Genomic DNA, 23,675 nt, shown 5'->3' with positions numbered 1-23,675 from the left:
ACAAACACCACTTGTATCCACCACTAGTGAGATTAAATGAGTAAAATTTCTCATATCTTCAAAAATGAGTAGGCATGAAGTGGCCTTGACAAATGGAGGCTGGGTGAGCATCCTGTGTGCCTCCAACACCCTACAAATGGTGATGAACAATTTTCTTCCATCAGAATAGTCTTCAAGTCAGCTGGTTAAAATTATCACCAGCTTGAAACCAGACATTTTACTTTCCGGAAAAGTTCAGTGTGTAACTTTATTCTTAGTATCACTGTAAAGAATTACATAAAAGACCCTTGTAAGTATTCAGTCAAAGATCCGGCATCAGCAACATGCAAACACACCAAACCAAAGAGCTACCTAGGCTCAACAAAAGGCTCCAATGTCAAGTAAGCACTGTGCATATGCTGGATTTGGGTGTTTTGCTGACTCCAGTGATCCCCAGATAATTTCACACAGGAAGAAGAGAAGCAACCTTGTTTTCTCCACTGCTGCAAGCGCTTCTGAAATTAGCTCGTAGGTGCAAACAGCCTCCTCCACCCTTCTGTGCTTCATTGCTTCCCTCCTTCCTAGCAACCCCAGGGAAAGCCTGGCATGTTCGTCCAGGTTTCATTCAGCAAAGCACTTAAGCTTGGGCTTACTTTGAAGTGCACTAGCACACACAGTGCAACGTTTATGAGGCTCCCCTAATGAGGGAGAATCAGACCAGGGAGAGGAACCACATTGCAACACATGGCAGGGTTAGCCAGGATAATGTCACCACATGAAACACAGCATTGCAGCCTGCCTCCTGCTCAGGGTCATGGACACCAGGATGAGAGAGATGCTGGACCACAGGCCATTTCCCCGGCATCTGCAGAGCCTGGGAGTGGGTGAGAAGGAGCAGCACTGCCCTGCTAACACAGCAGTCCCGGCCTCCTCTCGCAGGGCAGCTGGGACAGCTCTGAAGGCCTCTCACTGACTGCAGCTGGCTCCCTCCACGCTTAAGGGGATCCCCAAAACTGGAAAAGATGGAGCTGTCAATACACAGTTTCAGATGAGGCAGGGGAAGGTACTGGGCCTGAAGCTAAACTATGGTTTCACCCTTTCCAAATCAGGACATGAGAGTGAAGTGCGTGCATGCCCTACAGTCCATGCTGTGCATGGGGTAGGATGGCCAGACTCAGCTGGAGGAAAGCCTGACCCTGTAGCAGAGTTAGAAGAAGATGAGAAAGAAGAAAATTCATTTTGCTCTACATGTCACCAGGGTCTGGTTTCTAACCTGAGAATACAGCAGTTCTCCAGGATTCGTAAGCTGCTGCAGATCCCAGGGTAGCAATCAAGCTGGATAAAGCTTCTTACTTCATTTTCATAGCTAAATTAAAACAGGAAGAAATATCTTTAAGCTAGTGTGCTCTGTAACACATCTGATAGCATTAGCCCAGCAGCAAATGGGAGAAATATTCTGTGATTATTTGTCTTTTCAGTGCAGACACTTTCACTCTTCAAGGTGTGAAGGACAAGGTCTCTGTCCTGCACAGCTGGTGAGGAAGGAGAGCACAGGAAAGGCACAAGGAGAGCCCTTGAGCTGCCTGGGTGCCCCTGCCAGGGATGGAGAGGCAGGAGGTTCATTTTACTATTGCTGTTACTGCAACACTTGTTTCTGGGAAGCACCTGAGTCTTTGCCGATAAAGCCGCAGAGCAAAGCCTCAGCATGTACGAGTAACCCACAAAGACTATTGACTGCTTCATCACAGCTTCAGTCACACGAAAGGCTCATGGATTACTCCATTTTATAGGAATTTCCTTCCTCTCAGAATGTGAAGTGCCAGGGATCTTAACCCAAACCTTCTTCTGAAATGTTCTTCTCAGCAGCACTGGCATTTTCTGCCATGGGGGATACACAGGGAGGGAGATGCCTGAGAGCAAAAAGCAGATAAAGGGAGCCAGAAGAAGTGGTAAGAGGGCAGAAGATGAGAAGACGACATTTGTCCTCCTCTGAGAAGAAGGACGGAGCAGAGTTCCGCGCCCTCCCAGGGAGCCAGCAGCAAGCACCGTGCCTGGGAAGCACAGCCTGGGCAGGAAGGGCCAAGCCTGGGCACTGGCCATGTGGCTGTCCCTCTTTCTGGTTGTTTTTAAGATCTGAGCCTCTCCAGAATAAACATCCCCCGAGGCTTTAACCTGTCCAGGCAAGTCTGGGTGCACTTTGTTCTCTCAGCTTTAGCCCAACGGCAAATGCTGTGCACATCAACAACAGCAAAGGGCTGTCTCTCCAGCAACAGCTTGATGGGAAACAGCCATCAAACTAAAGAGGGGCAATGGCAGATCTGGTGAACACAGCATTACCAATCACTTCATCAGGATTTCTTTGTTTAGAGCACTGAGGACATGCCAAGGAGGAGAACAGCATCCCTCGTACCTCTCCAGGAAGCTCAGGCACTCCTCCAGGCACGCAGCTTCCACCTTCTCGCTCAGGTTCTCACTGACATGCCCAGCAGCCTCCGTCTTCTCCACTAGTATCTGTGGATTTCAAGGCATGAGAGGAGAATTGGCCAAGGTCATTTTTCCCTGTGCAGTGAACCAGAATACATCCCATCCCTCACCCTGGTGCAAATCCTTCTGCCTTCTAGGAAACAACTTTTGTTTTGGTTTTGAGAGCCTTTGTGGAAATAACAGTATTTTTAAGGAGCCTGATTTTAATGCCTGATCCTACACCTTTGCTACCGCTGCTTTCATTGTGGTCAACAGGCTGGAGCCAAGTCCTGCGCTCGGGGGAAAGCCTGTGCCCACAGATGTTCTCTGGTAGCAACGTCCAGCCTGGCAGCTCAGCTCATACAAAGACCTTCCATGTGCAGGAGCACTTGTGCTTCTGTGTGACATACTGGCCGATAAATTTGGGTGCAGCTGCTAAAAAAAAAAAAAGGTTATGCAGCTCTAACTGTGTGATCAGCATCTCTTGCCAGGTCCCTACCAGGGATGTCTGAAGAAGACAGGTGTCTTCTTCCCAGCCACCACCTCTCACGCCTGACACAGCAATGTGTGTCAAACCCCAAGGCACCTGTCTCACCCCACTGACCCCAGATGAGTGGCCCAGGTGCCTGCAGGAGGCTGTGCCACAGCTAAAAATCCACCCGCACTGGGCAGGCTTGAGCAGGTGGCAACTTAATGCTGGCCATTAGTTGCTCTGTGGAAACAAAAGCTTGCAAGGGGAGGAGAGCCAGATGGATAAAAGGAGACAGATGGACTCATAGGCTGTGCTCTCCCAGTGCTCTCAGAAGCCTCAGCCAAAGACAAAGGGTGATTCACACTATGAATGGGTTTTTCCACTGCTCACAACAGATGTAAAAGTTCACCCAAAGGGACAGGATAAAATACACCACCCCAAAGTGTCCAGAAACTATAGCTGATGCATTTCCATGACACCTTGTTCATTTTCTATCTGGTCTTTAAGTGTCAGCCAGAGAAAACTGAGGAGGCAGTAATTTCATAAGGTTTGCCTATTTATCCAGGCTTTTCCATCACCTACCCCACAGCATTCAAACCCACCAGTTACATACACAATGGAGCAAAAACACTTGTGCTGAAGCATGGCCAGCGATGAGGACCACAGCATTCAAACCAGGCATCAGCCTGGTCACTGTTATAAACCTTTGCTCTGTCAGCCAGAGGCAGGAAAAATCTAAGCCAGCTCAGCAGAGAAAAGCCACCCTAGCACCTATACATCACTGAGAACATCACTGGTCCACCACTCCGAGGGCACAGGCAAGGTAAGGAGGGAGCGGACCCCTCTGTGAGCTCTGCTCTTGGTGCCTGAGTCTGAGCTGGCCCAGAAAAGCCACTTTTTGCCAGATGAAGCTGTATCCTCACAAGGAAGGCCAGCTGCTGTTGATTTGCAATGTCTACTGCCAGCCTACAATGAGGTGCTGGAGGTTGTCTGCCATCCCAAAGGACCATGAGGCTCTTCTCTCTCTCATGACCTGAAACAGGACTGCCACAGGGGTGATGGCAGTACAGAAGAAAGATACAGTCACAGCAACGCACAACGTACCCCAGATCTCTAGCATCACTTGAATCCACACATAAACCGCAGGATTTATTTTAAGCCTTCTGCAGGTCTTGATCCAAACACCCTCTGGCCATGGTATGTGCTGCTCAGAAATCAGAAGCGCTTCTGTGACACCCTTCGAGCACTCGCCATCGCTGTGCTTTGCACTCATCCCTTGCGCTGCCGAACACACCGGGGCAGCAGTCGCAGCTGTACCCAGCACACACACGGACCAAGCTGCCCACATTGACACTGCCAGATACGGGGACCTGACATGGCTCAGCAGCTCTTGCTGCTTTTATGAAAGTGCTCTGCAGAACTCATACAGAGCAGACCGGTTAATGTACAGCACTACTTTCCAAAAGGTTATATAAAAATCCAGGTACATATATGAAAATGCAACTTCAGCTTGAATCAGCTAATCTCAGGCTCAACCCTTTTTAGTTAGTTTAGTTTTCTTCACATATGCACAAGAGGAAAACAGGTTTGGAAGCAAACAGACGCAGTTTAAGTATGGCAGCTAACTTGCAAGCTTTTCACACACTGAGCTTATCCCAAGAGATGCAAAACTAGGTCTTGCCAAATACCTACATGCTAGTGTGCAAAAACATGACTGCCCAAACCATGAGAGTTTTTCAGTTCCCCCTGGTTTACCTGAATGACTGCAGCATCTGCACAAGGGGGTTTCCCAATATCAAAGGCTTCTTTCAGAGCTTTTCCTACTTCCTTCTAAATATTAAAAGAAAAGAAAAAAAGAACAGTTGAGATACAACGGCATTCATATCAAGTTAGGTTTCCCAGCCTCTCATTATGCATTTGGACTAGATTAATTTCTGCCTCAATTTTTTTGGCCATCCCGTTTAACCCAAAGCCTGGCTATTTTCCAGCCGACCTAATAACACTATTCTGTTTTGTTCTACATTGTTTGTTTGAGTTTAAATGATTTGCAGCTTCCTTTCATCCCAGTGTCAGCTCGGGTTATCTACAGTCTTCCCTAGTTAGCTTAGCTCAAATGAAGGCGCCCACACCGCAAAACAACACTTAGACACAACGCTGTGCTGCCAGCTACTGTAGCTGAGATTTTCCACCCTTCCCAGCTCCAACCAGCACCCACATAAACCAGCCAGCGTTAATTAAAAGCATTCCTTCACTTGAGCCAGGGACTTGGGAGAGCAAAGGAGTTGGGTCAGTGTTTAGAGCTACTGTCATGGTGAGATGAGCCCCATGAGGCTGCACGATGGGAAATTTCCCAAGACTTGGCTGGCTTATGTTAGTTTGAATGGGCTGTAAAAACAAAACTAACACTGCAGAGAAAGGGCTCATTGCTTAAAACACGATCTGACCTTTACAGAAGCTTTAAACTCAAAAGCCTGGCTTGCTTATTTATTATTTCATTTCTGCATCTTCCTCCAAGGAAACAGAAAGAATGTGAAGTCTGATCTTCCATTTTTGTCTTTGTTCTTTTCTGGTTGATGAATTAGGAAATATGTGGCTGTCACTGAAGAATTTCATCAAAAGTATATTCAAAACAACTGCTCTGCCATACTCACTGAAAAGTGTTAATCGAAGACAAACAAGCAGTTGTAAACAACCCAAGATAAATTCCTTTCCTCCTGAGTGCCATCACCTGACTGTGAGCAATTGTGTGAACACGATGTGCTGGGATAACACATCCCAGACAAGCTGCACAAACACTTCTAGCCTACCCCAGTTGCACAGTAAAATGTGTCAGCTTAAGCCAACATGAAGGTCTTGCTCCCCAACAGGACAAAGCATGCATTTAGTCAGTAACTGCAAGGCAGTAACTTGTTGAGCCACAGTACTTAGTTGCTTTGGATCAGATGATGTGTCTGAATTAGCATGAGCTTGCTTGTTTGTAGCTCTTGTGGTGACACCAGCACCTCAGGCACCACAGCTCCAACATGGAAAAGACCAGAATTTCTGCTGTAACAAGCAGGCCCAGCTTCTTCCTTGTTCCTCCCTGTCTGACCAAGGCATGGCAACCCATGTTGTAAAGCTTCCGATACATGGATGGCCAGCCCACCTGTGCTGAGCGCCCAGCCAACTGCTGCCTCTGGGAAAATGCAGGAGCCTGAGTTATAACTTGGGTCGTTCCCATCTGCAGTTTTAAAACATGCAAGAATTTAACATTAAATCATAGAATCGTAGAATAGTTTGGGTTGGAAGGAACCTTCATAGGTCACCCAGTCCAACCCCCCTGCCATGAGCAGGGACATCTTCGACCAGATCAGGTTGCTCAGAGCCCCATCCAGCCTGGCCTGGGATGTCTCCAGGGATGGGGCATCCACCACCTCTCTGGGCAACCTGGGCCAGGGTCTCAGCACCCTCATTGTAAACAATTTCTTCCTCATGTCTGGCCTGAATCTCCCTTCTTTTAGTTTAAAACAATTAGCCCTTGTCCTATCACCACATGCCCTGCTAAAAACCCTGTCCCCATCTTTCTTATAGGCTCCTTCTAAGTACTGAAAAGCCACAATAAGGTCTTCCTGGAGCTTTCTATTCTCCAGGCTGAACAACCCCAAATCTCTCAGCCTGTCCTCACAGTGTTCCATCCCTCTGATTATTTTTGTGGTCTCCTCTGGATCCTCTCCAACAGGTCCATGTCTTTTCTGTATCAAGGGTATTATTGAGATCTCTACATAATTATCAACTGTGGACAAAATTAGCTAAGATGCCCAACATGGGTGGGAGCACACCACTGACACACCAGCAGGCAGGTGAGCACAGCCTTATTCATTTGGGCAGCAGCAGATCCTCAGCCCAAATTCTCCAAAGCACATGAACTTCTCAGTCCTCCTTTTGTCTACTTGAAAAAACAGAGGGAGAGAAGAAGACGCAGACTCAAGTGATTCTTTGCAGGTCAGTGTAAACCCTCCTTGAGCTTTTGTCCAGGTGTGCATGTTTAGTCCTGTTATCTCCAGTTTTGGACAAAGAGGTAGTTTTGAGTTGAAGCAGGGGATGGAAAGTTCATTTTCCACCTCTCAGTGTCAGAATGAACCATAATGTCATGCTGGAAGGTTTGCCTTGCACTCATTTCACATTCCCCAGTACAGCAAGTGCAGGGGTGGTGGATCGACAACCCTATCGATAGCACCATCATTTCCAGTTCACCAACCTTGCAACCTCAAAAAGCACAAAGCCTCCTTGCCCTAGACATGTCCGGGCTGAGGGAACGCAGCCTACGTGCAGAGCTGGCCAAGTTCCCAGCAGTGGTGTTTGGAAGTGGTTTTGAAACTCACGTGGCATCTGAGCTCTCAGCACCTTCAGATGTGGTCACAGCTCTCATCGCTCATTTCTGTTTAAGGAGAACTTAGTTTACACAGGTACCAGGCCTGCTTTCCCTGTGACAAAGCCAGGTTTTCATAGGCAAAGCAGACCATGCCTTATTCTGGTCATGTCTCCTTTCATTTAGAAAAAATTAGTCATCCATTGAGGTGGCAAAACTACACCATGTGATTTAGAATCACAATTATACATTACAGTCACTCAGAGATAACTGACAGGATATTTGCTCAATAGCAGCTTCCTGCACATTCATAATAATGAAAGGGCTGGCGTATCCTGGAAAAAGAAACAGAGGGATAAAGCAGGTTTTATAAGTTATGCCACTGAGCTGAGTGAAGAGACATCCACGATTTTTCCATATGGGGTCAGCTCACGTCCACTTAAGCTCATTAGCTCGAACGTGGAGCTGGTCCTAAGCTGGCCAGGTTTGAAGCGAGCTGGGTCGCTGCTGTACCACACTCTCCAGCAATTCCAGCTCTGTTCTCTGTGCAGTATGGCACCATGTAGAGCTGCAATGCTTCCAGGTCCAAGGTGGCATGAAAAAATGCAGTCAACTCAGGGCAGTGGAAAAAATGCAGCCGACTCAGGGCAGTGTGGCATAGAGCTGGTAACAACTGCCAGATCTAGGTAAGCCCGCTCAGCACACGGTGAAAGAAGAAAGTCTATGGTTAAACAAAAGCTTTCTCCAGCCATTACATTAGAAAGAGAAAGAAGAAAATATATATATATTAAATTCTCCATCACTGTTAGTCAGCATCTCTGAGGGTTTGTCAATGACTCAGTGATAACCTCACTAGCACTACCCTGAGTGAAGTCATTTCCTTCATTGAAATATGTGCTAAAAACAGACCTGAAAAACATGTGCCCTTCCCCAGGATAATGATTAGAAACAGACCATAAAGATGCTTAAACACTTAAATTGGTATGTTTAAAGCATATTGTCACCAGCTGGCACCTCTGCTTACATGTTTGTGATTACCTTCGTGTTTTCCCTCAGGGAATAAGTGTTGAGGAAAATCTCTGCAATTTAGAGTACTTTCCCCATGGTGATTCAGCAGTTTCCCATGGAATTTCCCCCTCTGCACTCCCCAGTGGCTGGTGGAAAGGGAGAGAGATGAGCGTGGTAACTCCTGCTGCTGCATTTCAGCTTTAGCTCAATCTAAAAGTCCCCGCTGAGTTTTCCAAACAGCATGGTTTCCTCTGCAGCTCCCCATTGCTACAATCCATGTTCCCTCCTTCATTCGTATTCCACACACCAAGACAGCATCCTTCAAAGGAGGAGCTTCACTGAGCAAAGAAGGAGCTCCTGCAGCCCTGGAGCTGAGGTCACCTGTGGGGCAAGGCAGGATGCTCTGCTGTGACCTTACGGGAGGGCAGTGCCAGCTGTGCACCAGCTGCACGATTTCTTGTGCTGGGCTCAGGAAATACTCTTTGCTGTAACCTCAGCAGTGTCAGCCCAGCTGGAGACGGCTGTGAGGCATCCACATACAGACAAACCCGGCAGCCTCAATATCCTGCACAGCTGAGGCAAAGGGGCTAAAAAAACAAAGCAAAAAAAAAAAAAAAAAAGAGAAACACCTGTTGCACACTCTAGGCTCATTAACAGCTGGAGAGAAGATGAACAGCATCTTGAAATGGCCCTCAATAAGGATGTGGATTTCACCCATAGCCTCCATTTCCTCCAGATACACTGGCTCCTGAACAGAGTAGACAGCAGCACTATGAAGAGGCAGCAACAGGATGAAGAGAGATTTGTAAATTTCCCAATATCTCTTTGCTAAGGAGCAAGGAAAAGGGCAGCATCCCTTCAGCAGAAGACGCTCACAGACCTTCACACTTGGGCTCTGCAATGAAACCCGGCCAAGATGGAGACCTTGGGGTCACACACACCTGAGCAGATCTGGCTCAGCCAGCAAGGGAGCAGCTAATTTAGCAATGGCATTCCTTATTTTAAAACCATGGGGAAAAAAAAAAAAAAACAGGTATATTAGGGAAAAACTCCTGAATTCTTACCCGAGTGACTGCAAGTAACTTTTCCTCAGTCTTCAACACAATCCACATGAGATGCTGCACACCAAGGGAAGGGCTGTGCTGGGGGCTCTGCCTGGATCCCAGACATGTCTCACTGCTGCTGTGTATAGAGAGAAGATCTCAGTCTGAGGGGCAGCGTCCTGCTGGTCCACAGCCCCTCACCCACCTGGCAGCCCCTGCCTGGCACCTCATGCCAAGCACACAGGGTGCCCCGCAAGCACCCAGCAGTGTCTGCAGTGCTGGGCAGCCACGACATGGTAGATGATCTGTATCACACCCTTTTTCCAGCTATTCTTTCATGATGTTTCTTTTCCTTCTTCCTGTATTTGCTGCCCAAATTGCACTTCTTGCTCACCATTTCCCTCTCCCCTTCCCTCAGTCCTGCTGCTGAATTCCTTCTCGGGCTTGGGCAGAGTTACTCAAACACACTTCCATGGATGCACAATTTTACAAGTGTCACATATTCTCTCTGAATGGAATAAAAAGCAGCTATATACCAGGACAACTGCATCTACACAGGAGCTTTCATTAAAGTTGAAACTGTATTCAGTGAGAAAAATAAAAATAGTTAAGTCTGGCATCTCTGCTTTTCTCATTTCCACTTTCTTCACAACCTTCTGACCTGAATATAGTCACAGGCTGCTATTGCTTTTTTTTTTTTTTTTTTGCTTGAAGGAATTCAGCATTTGCAAACCGCTTACATTTTTCCTGTCTTTGAGCTTTTCATTATATATTTACATTACGGAATTATTCACCTCCAGTTTCATGTAAGTTTCCAATATTTCATCAATCCGTTACTCTTATTTAAAACTGAAGTTTTACCATTTTAAACCCATAAAAGTAGCAGCAGAAGGGATGCATCCTGGCCACGTCTCCCATGTGTCTGAGGACCGCATGCACCAGCAGGTACCCACCACTCTGCCTCCCTCCTTTGGGAGCTGGTCAGAGGAAGAACCCACCTGATTAACTGTTTATGAGCTAATCAAGGGTTTGTAAGGAACCGAGATACTCTAGGCTTGGATGGAAGCAATCAAATAAACCAGAAGGGCTGAAAACTACTGGGATGTAAGTGGATTGAAGCTGTGAAGTAGCAAAGTAATCATGGACACAGAAAATCAAACACCTTATCTACTACTGTCATACAAAAAGAAATGATCGGCTTTAGGCTTTGATGAAACCCACAGGCTTTGAATTCACATTGGGGCAAAAGGTCCCAGATGTGTCACTCTTCAGATCATGGGGAAAGCCACATCTGTTTTCCCAAACTTGGGCAGGAATTTAATGATCTGCTATATGTTTCTCCTGTGATCTGAACACTAGTGCAGGAAATATGGAAACAACTGGTCAAACTGCAAGCCAGATAGAATAGCAAGAGAATTAAGGAGACAACAAGAGAAGTCAGCAGAGCACCATGTTGGCAAGAGAAAATTATTCGGGAGTAACTGGAGTATTATGGACCTTGCCAAAATAAAAGGCTTAATGCAATAAAATAAATTGTTTGAGAAACCAGGACACTGTGCAAGTCCAACAAGAGTCCAGTGGAGAAATACCTGCCTACCTCAGGTGAGCCCCTGAGCCCAATACTAAGGATTTAGAAAGAGGCAACACTGCAATGAAAAAAGGTTCTGATTCTGAGAGCACAGAAGATAAAACAGGCAGTGGGCAAGTCTGAACTCAGCAAGAGTCCTGAGTACCACTGCGTTAACGGAAAGCAGAGATTGTGCTCAGAACTGAAGAACAGAGACACAGGGGAAATGTAGAGAAAAAGAAGTCTTTCAAACATACCTTCTGTACATTTTAAGGCCCCATTCATAAACTAAAAGACATTGTCTGAAGCTGAAATGGTTGCTGCCAGTAAGTGTAGAAAGGTGGGAAGACAAAGAGGCATGACAGCAGCGAGCATAGGTGGTGAACAGTCCTGCTTCCTTGAAGACACCACTTCTGTGCTCCAGGCTGGGAAGAAATGCCGTTTCCAGATGATTCAGGTGCTGTTTTAGTGCAGTCTCGTCTGTGTTACTAGAGGAACCAAAGGGAGGAATCTGGGCTGTCATGTACTGTATTAGTTTCTCCTCCAGATCTTTCCTCCAGAAGTTTGGACTCCAAGTGGAAACAGAGTCTGTCTCCTGGCTGCTGCCAAGCCACTCTGCTTCCTTCTGCTTCTCCCACCTCAGAGATTCCCCCACTGACTGCAAGGGCTCCAGGAACATCCCACCACTTCCACTGAGAGCTTCTCCCACCACAGTCCACATTTGTTCAGCCAGTAGTGTATAAAGAGATTCAGACTTGCCCACACCATCATTTCCAGAATGCTCCAGATCATAAATATGATCACAAGCTTCAAAAAATTTTCCTTGTTCAATGAATCCACAGATGGTTTCCTCTGCAACAGAGAGAGTAATGACAACTTGATGTTTGTTCACTCCTCTATAGGACCCATTACTTCAATATCCAAGTACTGAAGTATCTGATGTATCCCCAAAATTTTCAGGGTATACTCAAGATCATGTCACTTAAGGTATAGCACTAGCACCTCTCAGTTTCCTCAGGGTTAGTACTTTCCTTCCTCTTTCTTTCTTTCTTTCACCCTTCCTCCTCCAGGCTAATTAAGCCTGCGGACTGGTCTTCTGCAGCTTTCTGTCATCATCCCAGTAGACCTCTTCTTGTGGGCAATGCAGGTTCATTAATGACAATCTTTACTTAAGGAAGGTATATTTTGTCCAGAACAAAAGCACTAGAGAAAGGACATCTTCTGAAAAAGCCAAGAGCTGAAAGTCAAGCCCAGAAGGAATCCTCTGTCTTCTCTACATAAACCCTGGAACAAAGTGCTGCAAACTCTCTTGCAAGGTCCCTTCCTCCTATTCAGAGTCTGGCATCGCTACACAGAGGGTCTCACTCCTGCCAGCGAGCTCTTTTCTTAGACCAAGGATGCTCAGTGCAGTCCAGGGCCTTCTCTGTGCCCGGGCTTTTTAACTAGGCCAAATAACTATGTGTGCTATTTCGCCCAAAGCTGAAAATCAGAAGGTGGGCTACCCATCTGCAGTATCTCAGCATATGGGATTCACATAACTCCCCATGACTTCCACATCTGCAAGAAGCTGTGGTGACTGAGCCATCACCCTAATCACCAGACACCTCGTCAAGGCAATTATTAAATCTTTAAAGTTCAGAAGTTGGATGAAGAAGTTTTTTCCCTGCTGCTTATTTCCAAAGCGTCTTACCCATCACACCCAGCCCACCACTAAGAGCTAGAAGTAATCTCACAACAGCTGCACAGAGCTGCATTTCTTTCTCTGTGCATTTTACAGAGGACAAAAATGGAGCAACAAAGAGTTAAGAAGATTTGCCCAAAGGCATCTGGAGCAGAGCCCAGAGGAAAAATCGAACTTGATGAGAACCCTGGGAAAGTTAAGCAAGGCCAGAAGCTGTGGGACTCTGAAATCAATTCAGGAGACAGCTTTGGGTGTAGAGTGAAGAATGAAAGAGTATGAGTTTCCATTACCTGTATCCAAAGTTTTCTCTATGAAAATACCTCGTCTGTGTAATAGGAACTAAATCAACCAGGACTGGAGGGAGGAATGTGACACAAAATGGAGAAGGGTTGATGCAAGGATCTTCAGCAAAGCAATGGGCAAGCTGTTCAGGAAGGGTCTAGCAAGCTGCACTCATCCTGCCTCAATACACGCCACAGATAGGAAATGATTCCTTGATAGAGTTAGCCCATGTACAACCTACCTCCCCCTCTTCATCTGTGGAAAAATGGCACACTCACACCCAGCAGGCTGCCAGTCACATGTACATCATCTTTCTCACAAGACACATCAGGGATAAAAATGACAGCAAAGAGAAACATTTGTGAGGCAAAGGGAAAGTAAAATATAAAAGTTTCCAGAGGAGCAAGTGTACAGTTCAGAAAGGACAAGAACTCAGGTGGAGGACAGGGAGGAGGAAAGTATAATGCACCTACTCCAGAAGCTAACAAAAACAAGAGCCTGCAGGGCTGGGAGAGGCAGAGAAGGTCCAGGATGGGGCCCAGAAACAACTTCAAGGTTACCTGCAGGCATCTCTCCCTCCACATCCTTCCTACTGGTTCCCATCTTCAGCAACTTCCCTGCCACATCCTCACCACCAGCCTTCTCCTCTGCTGCCTCTTTCCCACCAGCCACGGCCTTTAGCATTTTGCCTGCCACAGTTTTCAGTTTCCCTCTCCTCTTCGCTTCCTGCTTCTTCCTCTCCTCATGCGTGTCCCTGGGCACCATCCTTGCATTTTCCCCAGCCATCTTCTCCCACTTGCTGCCTCTTCCCACTAAGGCTCCCCAGGAATACTTTATCTTCCTCATGATGCCAGCAGATTCAGATGCTTCCTGTCCAATTGAGAATACTATCAGAAAAACAAAAAAAAAAGAAAGGTAAGAAACACTTCTATGCAAGGTGCTCCTAGGCGTTGTCTCCCAGAGAAGACATTTCTCCCCAGATTTCTCTTTTTTCCATGTGGATACAGGCTTCAGCTGCCTTCTAAGAAGTCCAGCCTGGCCCGTGCCCGTGCTGAGTGAAAACATTTTTATAGGCTGCCCGCCCTCTTAGGTAACTTCTTTCTCTTCTAGGAAAACAATGTCAAAAACCTCATACACAGTCTAACCACATGCACTGGGGGAAAGCCAGCGGGATTTTCAGCATTTTCTAAATGACTAAAACATCCCTGCAGGCAGTCAGTTATCACTACGACAATCCTATCAGTCTAAGGGAGTTGATTATTAATAGTTTCTATGAAGCACAAATCACTTTCCATCCTCACCACGTGCCCCGGCTGCACCTGAGCTCTTCTTTGGCAAGGAGATCAGGCCTGGCTTTGGAGCCAAATTTTTTCCCACCTCTCAGCCAGCCCAGTGTTAGCCAACAGGGAGGAAAAGCCCCAGAGAATGGGCGTTGGCTTTCGTGTTTTAGCAGCACCATTCAGAGGAGATAACAGTGACCTCAGCCTCTTGGATTGTGCAATTTTCCAGCAACTATATACACTGTTATATTCTATATTCTATATGATATGATATATGATATGATATGATTGATATGATATGATATGATATGATATGATATGATATGATATGATATGATATGATATATTATTTATCTATTCTATGCTTCATACCTGAAAGCATTCCAGGCCAGGCTGGACGGGGCTCTGAACAACCTGATCTGGGTGAAGATGTCCCCACTCATTGTGGTGGTGGGGGGGGGGTTGGACTAGATGACCTTAAAGGTCTCTTCCAACCCAAACTATTCTATGATTTTACGATTATTTTATATGTATATTTACACACATCTATGTAAATGGCATGACATTGCAGCAATCCACCCTGGATGTGTGTGTGTGCGTGTCCATGTGTGTATGCACATACACGTCTGTTCACCAGCCAGCCTCCCCAGTGAAGAGAAATGAGATGTGTGCCCGCTTACTGCAAGGATGGTCTTAGTGAGTTGGGGGCTGCTAAAGGTTCTGACCATAAAACTCTTAACAAATTCCTACATAGAAGATATAATTAACTAACTCCACAAGCTCATATTTAAAATAGATTTTTAAAAGGTCCTTGCACTGCAGTGAGAAATATACTACACTTGGAGATAAGCTGAAATACCCTCCTTAGCATGTTCTGTTTGCTATATATTTACAAACTGGGTTTTGTTTCTGCATTCCATTATAATAAAAATGAAATCAAGAACTTGAGGATTTTCTTCAGCTGAGGACAGTCTCTTGTATTAGCCACTATATGCTGTATTGATTCAAAACCATACACTATTCAAGAATGATTTCGGGGAGTATGAATTTAAGAGGCAATTTCCACACAGCATCTAGATTAATCTGAATATGTGCATTTGTCTTTCTGGGTTTAATGCCTGTTGTTTCTTCCAAGATTTTCTACATTTTTGTTACAGTAAAATTCCACTAGTTTCCTACTTGGAAACCAAGTAAATGTTATGAGATTCTGGCTCTTTTACTCAGTGCTTAATTCCACCAGCATGTTATCATGGAGCCATTTGATGCATTAGTAATGATAGGGAGAAGGAAATACATACGTTTCATTTGGAAGGACAAACAGAAATTCCAGCAGTGGTCATACATTTGAACTGTTGCCAGTAGGAAATACCAAGGTTGCAAAATACAGTGTTTTCCCAAGTTGTGAAAAAGGTTTAATTTTGAGAGGCTTTATGTACATTCCATTTTGACCTTAATTTTTAATCAGCCAAAGTTAAAGTGTTTCCTTTGGAATATTATAGCTGCCCGATGTATGAATGCAAGATGGAGAGGGTTAGTACTGAAGAGATGCATGCCAGGCATGCTGAAACCCTCCACCAATATTTTCCCATGAATACTCCAACACAACGTGTTTATGTTTCACTTCATCAGCATTTTTCCAACAAGCCTGCCTCTAATATTTCCCCAGACTTCTCTGTGGAAGGAAATTGGATGTCAAAGTGCCAGTCCTGCAGGCAAGATTCTCTGCAGTACGCAGATTTCGAACACACTACAATTGCAGATCGTGCCCTAAACTGGAGCAACATGATGTATGGGAATTGCTGTTATTTTCCCAGAAAGCTTCTTTCAAGGGAATACAGTATGAGCCTGTGGAAAGCAGGGAGTGTCTGAGCAGAGATGGATGAACTTCCTGAGGCTAGGACCATCTCTTAGTCCACAGTCAGTTTGATCCACTCAATCAAAGCTATGGTAGACACTCAAGATACGAGTGCCCCCAGGAGACACCCCATCTGAGCACTGTGGTACCAACAATCCAGATGGCTCATCTGTTCTACCCTTACTGGGTTCACAGACCGGGGGCAACATCTGTGTATGGGCAAAGCAGGCAGCTGTGAGCACCTAACGAAAGGACAGCAAGTTGAGAATGGCCTTCCTGACTGTGGGCACCAGGTCCAGCAGCAGCATGAGGTGATGCCCCATCCCTCCTGCTGCAGCGGGAGCAGCAATCCATTGTCACCCGCTTCGCATACCTCTGCTCACAACTGCCTTCCAAAGGCAAGGGTTGAGGAAGGCATCCCTGAGGAGGAATGCACTGTACCAGGAGAGGACATGCCACAAAGGAGCTGCCAAACAGCCACCAGCAGCCTGCTTTTCTGGGTCTACGTGCTTTAACAGCACATGCAGGCTGCACAGGTCTCTCTTCTCTGTGTCTAACGCTATTTTATTGCTCTGGGTAAAGTTCTGAAGCTAAAACATGGGGATGATTTGAATCTCTAGGAACATCTCCTACCTCAGTGCTTCCATTAGTGGTTTTTTGCCTAGACAAGCAAAGTCCCCAGGGAAGCTACACCTTTACAGCAGAGGAGCTGAAAAGTGTCAAGATCAAACTAGAACAAAGGTCCTTCACCAAGTGTTAACATAATGCAAAGGGGTTGTTTGCTGTCCAAACCCATCATTTTGGGCAGGGGATTCGGAACACAGCTACATTTTCACCTGTTCCTTCCATGCGCTCCTGAGGTGCCCACCCAAGGGGAGTCTTTCCAAGCAGAAAGAAGAGCAGGAGGAAACCACAAGGACGCACCACCCTGACACGCATGGTTCTGCTTCTGAACAATCTCCTTTGTCAGGTGTACCAAATGACCTTCCTCTTCCTCAAAAGGCACTTCTTGGATGCCCGCCCCTGCCTCCTCCTCCTTCCTGGTGTTTCAATGCCTCTATTTATCCACAGTGTGACGTTCTCTAGGGTGGTCATTCTCCTTTGTGACCCTTGCTATGCTCACTGCAAAAGAGAAGCAATTTGTCTTCCAGGAACATCCCCAGCATTCAGGAGTTCCCCCTGTTGCCCGGAGCTCCTGGGAAAGCCCACAGCCTCCCCACATCACTGAGGCTCTGTCCTTCTGTCTTGGAAAAACTGTAACTCCTTTGTCTTTGGGACCTTTCACTAAACAAGCAAATACCTTGAATAAATTTTTATATTGTTTCCCTGTTGACTTAACTCTTTATCTTCCTGTTTCCCATTTCTTTTGCCCAAATAGATAAAATCTCTTCATAATAAGTGGTTCGTGTGCTTGACTTGAACAATAGCTGTTTGGTCTGGATGCTAATCAGATGAAGTCAGACTATTAGCACTTCAAATGAAGTGACTTTGCAAGAGTCCACTTACATTAATATTCTAATTCCAGCAAAGCAGTGATGTCCCTGGTTGCTTTGCAGGGACTCCACATGAATGCAGTCAGGCACATACAATGGAAAATTTGTGCTCAGTAGCATCTGTTATATGAAATACATTTGAGTCCTAACAGGCAGACTGGATGTACAGTATTGAGAGAGAGAGAGGGATCTGGGATTTTTTTTACCTCCTTGTCTATTTCCAGAACATACCAGTACTCTCCATCACTCTGAATCACAGGCATGAAAGATGGCAGAAAAGAATATTAATTATGTTGATAAAACATTCAGAGTATGGCACAGAAACATGGTGATTCCCTAGGATACAAATTCATGCAAAAGCACTTTGTGAAGCTGTCCCATAGTCTGGCAATGTTGTTTCTCTACCCACACGCAGCATCTTTGACTTCATCTGCATCAATGAACAGACAGTCTGTATTGTAATCACGGTAGACTTTTTAGAGAAAGAAAAACCAACCAACCAAACCAAAACAAAACAAAAAAACCCACAAAACGAAACAGCCTCTCCCTCCAGTTTGACATTGCAGTTGGGATTGCCATGATGGCCACATGCAAGAAATGACTTTGCTAGTTGTGCAAAATCAGTTGCTTATCATTCTGTGGAAAGCATATATTTATTCTTATTTCCCAAAGATAACCCCATTTTCTAAGGAAATGAGACAATGCACCCACAGGTTGCGTGCATCTCTGTGTTCATCTGATCCCCTGCCCTAAGGCACCTGAGTGGATTTTAAGTCAGTTTTAACCAATTTTAAAGCTAGTTTTAACCAAACTGGCAGAGGGTGGTTGGCACAAAATAGTACATCCTACACACTTCATGAAAGTACCTGGCTGAGGAACAAAACATGGCACAAACTCAGCCTTTATTAGACATCAGAGACTCCAGCCGGCAGCTCAATCTGAAGGTACACAGATATGGTTTCCTTGCCTCTGTTGTTCACCAAATCCCCTGTTTACTCCCTGTCTAACCCATGTATGTGCAAGAGTACATAAAGCAGCACAAATATTTAATACAAGCAAGCTTTCCCATAGTAACAGCTGAAATGAAGCTGCTTCCCTGCAGTGCCTCCCCACCTCAGACTGCACCCCCTCCAAATATCTGGGTTACCCCAAACAGGCAGAAGACCCATGAGTTTGGAGCTAATTTGCAGCTGCTGCTGCTGCCCAACAGCCACGGCTGGAGCAAAAGGGAAAGAAGGAACTTTCTTCCTTTCTCCTACTGAGCACGTTTGCTTGAGTAGCTCTTCTCCCCACAGCCACTAATTTTCATCACATTTTGCAAAACTTAATCTGAGACTTCTGTCCTGCTCTGGATTTGCCTGAAACTGGAGGACAAACAGTATTAGGAGGGTACAAACAGATGGACTGACAGACAGGCTGCACGGTCCCAGCAGTTTCAGAAACCACACTGAAGTCCTAAGAATAAGTTCCCCGAAGAACTAAATACTGCCCCTTCCCCTGCCCTGAATACTGAAACAAAACACATTTGGACTTGATGTACAATTTGCGATTGCTCTGTTTTCCTCCTGATTGTGAAGACCCCATTTCAAATTGACCTCGATTTTCACTTAATTAGTAACCTACTTTGCCATTCCTTTGGAACATTTTTAGCTAATTTCTGGGGATTTCGCCTTATTCTGTTTTTTTTGGTGTTTGTTTTTCAGAGTGAAACAAGCATTGTTTTAGGGAAAATGTTTTCCCTTTTGACAGCGACAACAATAATGACAAATAAATCACACAACCCCCAAAATTTTAAATATGAACTGCAGAAAGCCTAGCAAGAGGAATGTTCAAAGTGACCCTAAAAATCCCTACATTAAAAATATCCTGTCCGCATAGCAAGAGAAGACTAAAGCAATACTTCCCAAAGTCTTTACTTTCAGTAAAGAAATTCGGGTCAAGCTGGGAATTCCCACTCCCTGATTTTGCCCCGCAGGCCTCCAGCAAGGACCAAGGTTACTGTGGTAACTGCAGCTTCCTTCTGCTTTTCTTCAGCATCAGTGGAAGAGGGAGAAAAATTTATCCACCAGACAGAGGACACAGCACATGATACAGACTGGTTAAAAACCAGTTTGACCAGACTCCAAAAAGGGGGCAATAAAATATTTCAAAGCAAACTTATTAATTTCCAAATACTTAAAGGAAGGCAGGCTGACCAAAGCTGTGCTTGCCCAGGGCCTCCGGAGTCCTGCATGGGCAGCAGGTGAAAAAGAGATATAGTCTGACTGTGTTCTCCTACCATATATACTTCTTTATAAACAATATAGACAATATAGGTAGCGGAGGGAATTGTTTCTATCACAGAAACCACTGCAGTGCTACACGCTGATCACATCCCTGGAAGAGCAGCCACCCAACAGCTTGGTTTCTAATCCTAAGAGCTATCTGAAGAGTTATCCCAGGAAAGCTCCAGGGGCAGGTCTGCCAGAGGAAAGCTGCAACTTAAAAGCTGCTTGCTATCCTTGGCATGGAAAGAGCTTTTTAAAGAGAATAAATTATGGATATTGTTTGGCAGTGCAGTAAAGAATGTGTTGCCTCAATCACCACCATGCCTCTTTTCAAGACGACGCATGATTTTATATAGGGGGGTGTTCTTTTTGAAAGATTGTATTATGGATATTCCATCACTATTTGGACAGAAAAGCCTAGAATTATTTTATTTGAGTCTTTTCATTTGGCTTAGATTGACAGGATTTCTCTGCATTTTTACACAGATTCTTTCCAGCAGTAAAAACTTTAGGTTCAACTTTGCAGGAAGCTTCCTACTCACATCTGTACCAACAGCCCTCCACAGTGCAGCATATGCAGAGGTTTGGGACTGAAAATCCACATTGCATCATTTGCGTGCTTTTCCTGCTGCCACAAGAGGCCAGTGATTGTGTAATTTCCAGTCTCCCGTGTTTCACCCCCACCGTATCGAGATGGCTCCAGAGGCACATCTGCCAGATACCATCTGGAGACTGAAAATCATAACTACAGACTGGCTTCCAGGACAGCTGGAGACCTCTCAGAAGTGAAATGGGCATATTTAGATCAAAACTCAACCATTTATTCACTCAGCATTCATGGCTCTGGGTACAAGCTAAGGCAGGAACGCCTCACACACCTGCACTGCCAAAGAAGTTATTTGGGATGGGACGTATTTACAACACAACTCAGGGTCCTTATCCTCATTGCTGAATACTCTGACATGGCACACAGGTTATTTAGCAGAGAAGATGAGAGAAAAGAGATCGGTTTTCATATAGACACCTAAATAAATCACGTTTTCAGAAACACTCAGCACCTAGCAACTCCCGTTGTCACTTCTAGACAGTCTGAGTAGGAACTCCATTCCCATCCCACAGTGAGCGGTGAGCTGGTTTAGCCACTGGCCCTCATAACGCTCAGGATAACCAAGAAGATGCCATGTAACACTGTAAAAGGTCCATTTAAAAAGATTTTTGCAGTCTCTAAACACTGCAGCTAGCTAGCTACATTAAGGGGTTTGCTGCAGAAAGAGGAACTAAAAAGGGTCCTAGGAGAGAGCTAATCATCCTTTGAAACTATTGCAGAAAAATACCTTGGGGAGGAACTCTACATAAGCACAAAGAGAAGCATTAAATGTTTATCAATATGAGTTCAAGCTGAATAAAGCAGGCCTTCCAAATACACGGTTATAAAACATTTACACTGCACCAGTGTTTTCTTCTGGTTTTCAACTAGCAAAGCATTTAGAGGAGACATGGCATGAGAAAATTCATCACTGCTACGTGATGTGGAAGCTCTCTGAGAGTCTTCAACCTTTTCTGACCCCTTCTTGTCTTACAGAAATGAAATAAATACTGACAAAACAAGAGAAATTCTGACAAAACAAGAAGTGGGTTTAAACTTGGTGGAGGGGGGCATTAGATATAGGCAAGGTAAAGGAAAGGGCAGAATATTTCTAACGCATTAATCTGCTGCCAGTATCAGGATGTATCTCTTCTTTCTGTCGCTTCCCACTCCTTGGCAAAGCAGAAGGAGCACTATATAAAGACTCAGAGACCCCAGCCCCGCTCCGGAGAGCTGCACAGCAGCGACTGCCAGCACGTTGGCAGCGTTCCTCTGCCGCCTTCCTCGCAACCGCTCTGCCAGTGCTTATCGCTCACAGCAACTTCTTCCCTGCAAAGGAGAAAGATGTGGAAACAAAATTAGGTAATTTGTAAGGATGATTCTAAATTATCAAGCAAATTCCCTTTTTTAAAAAAGGAACCACTATTTTTTCCCATCCTGAACGAGCACATTATCTGTACTGCCATGACCTTCGATCTCTCGCACGTGTTATTTACTGGCTGTCAAGAGCTGAGACTCTTGGAACTCAATTAATAAAAGAGCATTAAGGCCACATTCCAACAAAGGATTTAAGTAAGTGACTATTTCCTTTGGTTTCAAAGAGAATATTCAGCCTCTTAGCAGTGCACATCTGTTTAGTGAGCATGAAATAGTGGCGTGGAGTGGTGTTTGTATGCTCCATGGCTACATGACAACAAATGCCTTGGAATCAATAATGTCTGAAAATCACACAGACTGTAAACCAATTTAATACAGCTGGTCTTGACACAGCACAGAATCATTGGATTTTAAGGCAAGCTGCTTTGGAGCTTGTTTGTTTGAATGAATAGGTTTTTAATGGTATTTTCTGTGCAAGGTTTTAATGGAGATATTCCAAGTCCAATAATGGTTATATGTTCACTGAGGTCTCCCTGTCTGTTACCACAGTGTTCACAGTTAAATACACCCTAGGTGGGCAAAATGGGTAAAACAGCAGAAAAATATAAGCTTTCATGCTCCTGTTTTACATCAAGAAAAAAGATAACTGCACTGATCTTGTTGATGAGGATAAGAAGATGAACTGGGCACTCCGCAGCCCTGATTCCTACTCACCTACCTTGGGTAACCACTTAGGTCTATGCAAAGGGAAAGCTGAAGAGCTGCAAACTATCTTCTGGACCAAAATGCCTATGGATCCCACTCTGTACAAGTGGGACTCGAGTCCTTCATGTCTGTAGTTGCCTTCCCCCACCCTTTGCATGTGTAAATACAACAGAGAAAAAGCACATTAACATCTTCTTTCCTCTTGCTTCCCAGTCTCAGGGGGCCATCACACACAGAGAAATCAGGATCTGCAAGCTGGACTCTAGTCTTACATAAAATATATAACACAACAGGTCTGCTGTGGCACGAGTTCCAAGAAGAAGCAGATGTACCTTGTGATATTAATTTATTCAAAAATGTTTTGAAAGGAAGAGATGGGGAGAGATATTGATATGTATGGCAGGTACTGACTGATATTTAAAACCTTTGGCATTGCCATATGCGACTGGAAATAACTCCCAGTGCTATTAGTTGCTGTCATTGATGACAGCATGTAAATGACTATCTAATCTGCATATACAATTAAATAATGAGATGCCATATGTAAGAGCAGTTATTTATAGGTGTGGAATCAGAAAAAAAATTTAAGCTCCATCTTCAAAACGTATCTCACATCTCACGAATCAGATCCCCTTGAACAAAAGTACAGAACTTCATTACTAAGTGTCTCATCTCCATTAAAAAAAAATATTTTAAGATCACAACTAATATTTCGTGTTATCTATTTTTTCCTGTGATGCACCGAATTAGTAATGCCTGCATCTCACCTGCTGGCAGGAAGCTACAGCTGCCGTCCACAAAATGTCTGTCAACTTTCAGAGTTCATTATGAACAAACCAAGGCAGGAAAACAGCCCGTGCTGCTGAAGGCCTGTCCGCTGCGCTCAGTGAAGGCTTGATCTATTCTTATGAACAGCTGACCTAGATTCTCTGCCTGAATAAGAGCATTTCCCAGCACCGAGGCTGTTCAGAGAATCAGAAACCCATGTATTGCTTATCATGAGGGGTAAAAAAAAAAAAAAAAAAGAGGATATAATCTTAAGGGAAAGTGGTGGCATCCGTTAGTCATAGAAGAGCTCTATCCATATCCATACAAAACACTCCCTGACATGCTTCTGCTCTTGTTGCAGGGTCAGGAAAGGACTGCAGCCCGCACCTCAGCATGGGGCCAGGCCAGGCAGCCACAGCTGCATGGAGAGGCTGAGAGGAGCCAAAGCCATGGAGGACACGACTGCACGGCGGGGTGGCCGGGTGGCCGCTCCTGAGCCAC

The 23,675-nt window shown here is 45.1% G+C and overlaps 1 protein-coding gene across 4 annotated transcripts in view; it reads right to left on the bottom strand.

Annotated features, from left to right (window-relative positions):
- Nucleotides 1-13,840, bottom strand: part of LOC309441992 (exocyst complex component 3-like) — a 33,374-nt gene extending 19,534 nt beyond the window's left edge. For 3 of the 4 annotated variants that reach the window (XM_082057381.1, XM_082057382.1, XM_082057383.1), the window contains exons 1-6: nucleotides 13,404-13,814; nucleotides 11,138-11,732; nucleotides 9,335-9,452; nucleotides 4,670-4,744; nucleotides 2,390-2,490; nucleotides 1,253-1,345 (exon numbers count right to left, since the gene is read on the bottom strand). In XM_082057381.1, the coding sequence (XP_081913507.1) occupies nucleotides 1,253-1,345; nucleotides 2,390-2,490; nucleotides 4,670-4,744; nucleotides 9,335-9,452; nucleotides 11,138-11,732; nucleotides 13,404-13,689 (1,268 nt within the window). In that variant the 5' untranslated portion in view covers nucleotides 13,690-13,814. Of the gene's footprint in view, nucleotides 1-1,252; nucleotides 1,346-2,389; nucleotides 2,491-4,669; nucleotides 4,745-9,334; nucleotides 9,453-11,137; nucleotides 11,733-13,403 lie in introns of all 4 variants that reach the window. The other variant, XM_082057384.1, reaches the window with a different exon arrangement.
- Nucleotides 13,841-23,675: the final 9,835 nt, after the last annotated feature.

The sequence above is a fragment of the Streptopelia decaocto genome (genome assembly GCF_964273445.1).
Source record: "Streptopelia decaocto genome assembly, chromosome: 7".
NCBI classification, from domain to species: Eukaryota; Metazoa; Chordata; class Aves; order Columbiformes; family Columbidae; genus Streptopelia; species Streptopelia decaocto.
Note: the sequence above shows the minus strand (reverse complement) of the source record. Positions and strands in the feature narration are given on the sequence as shown.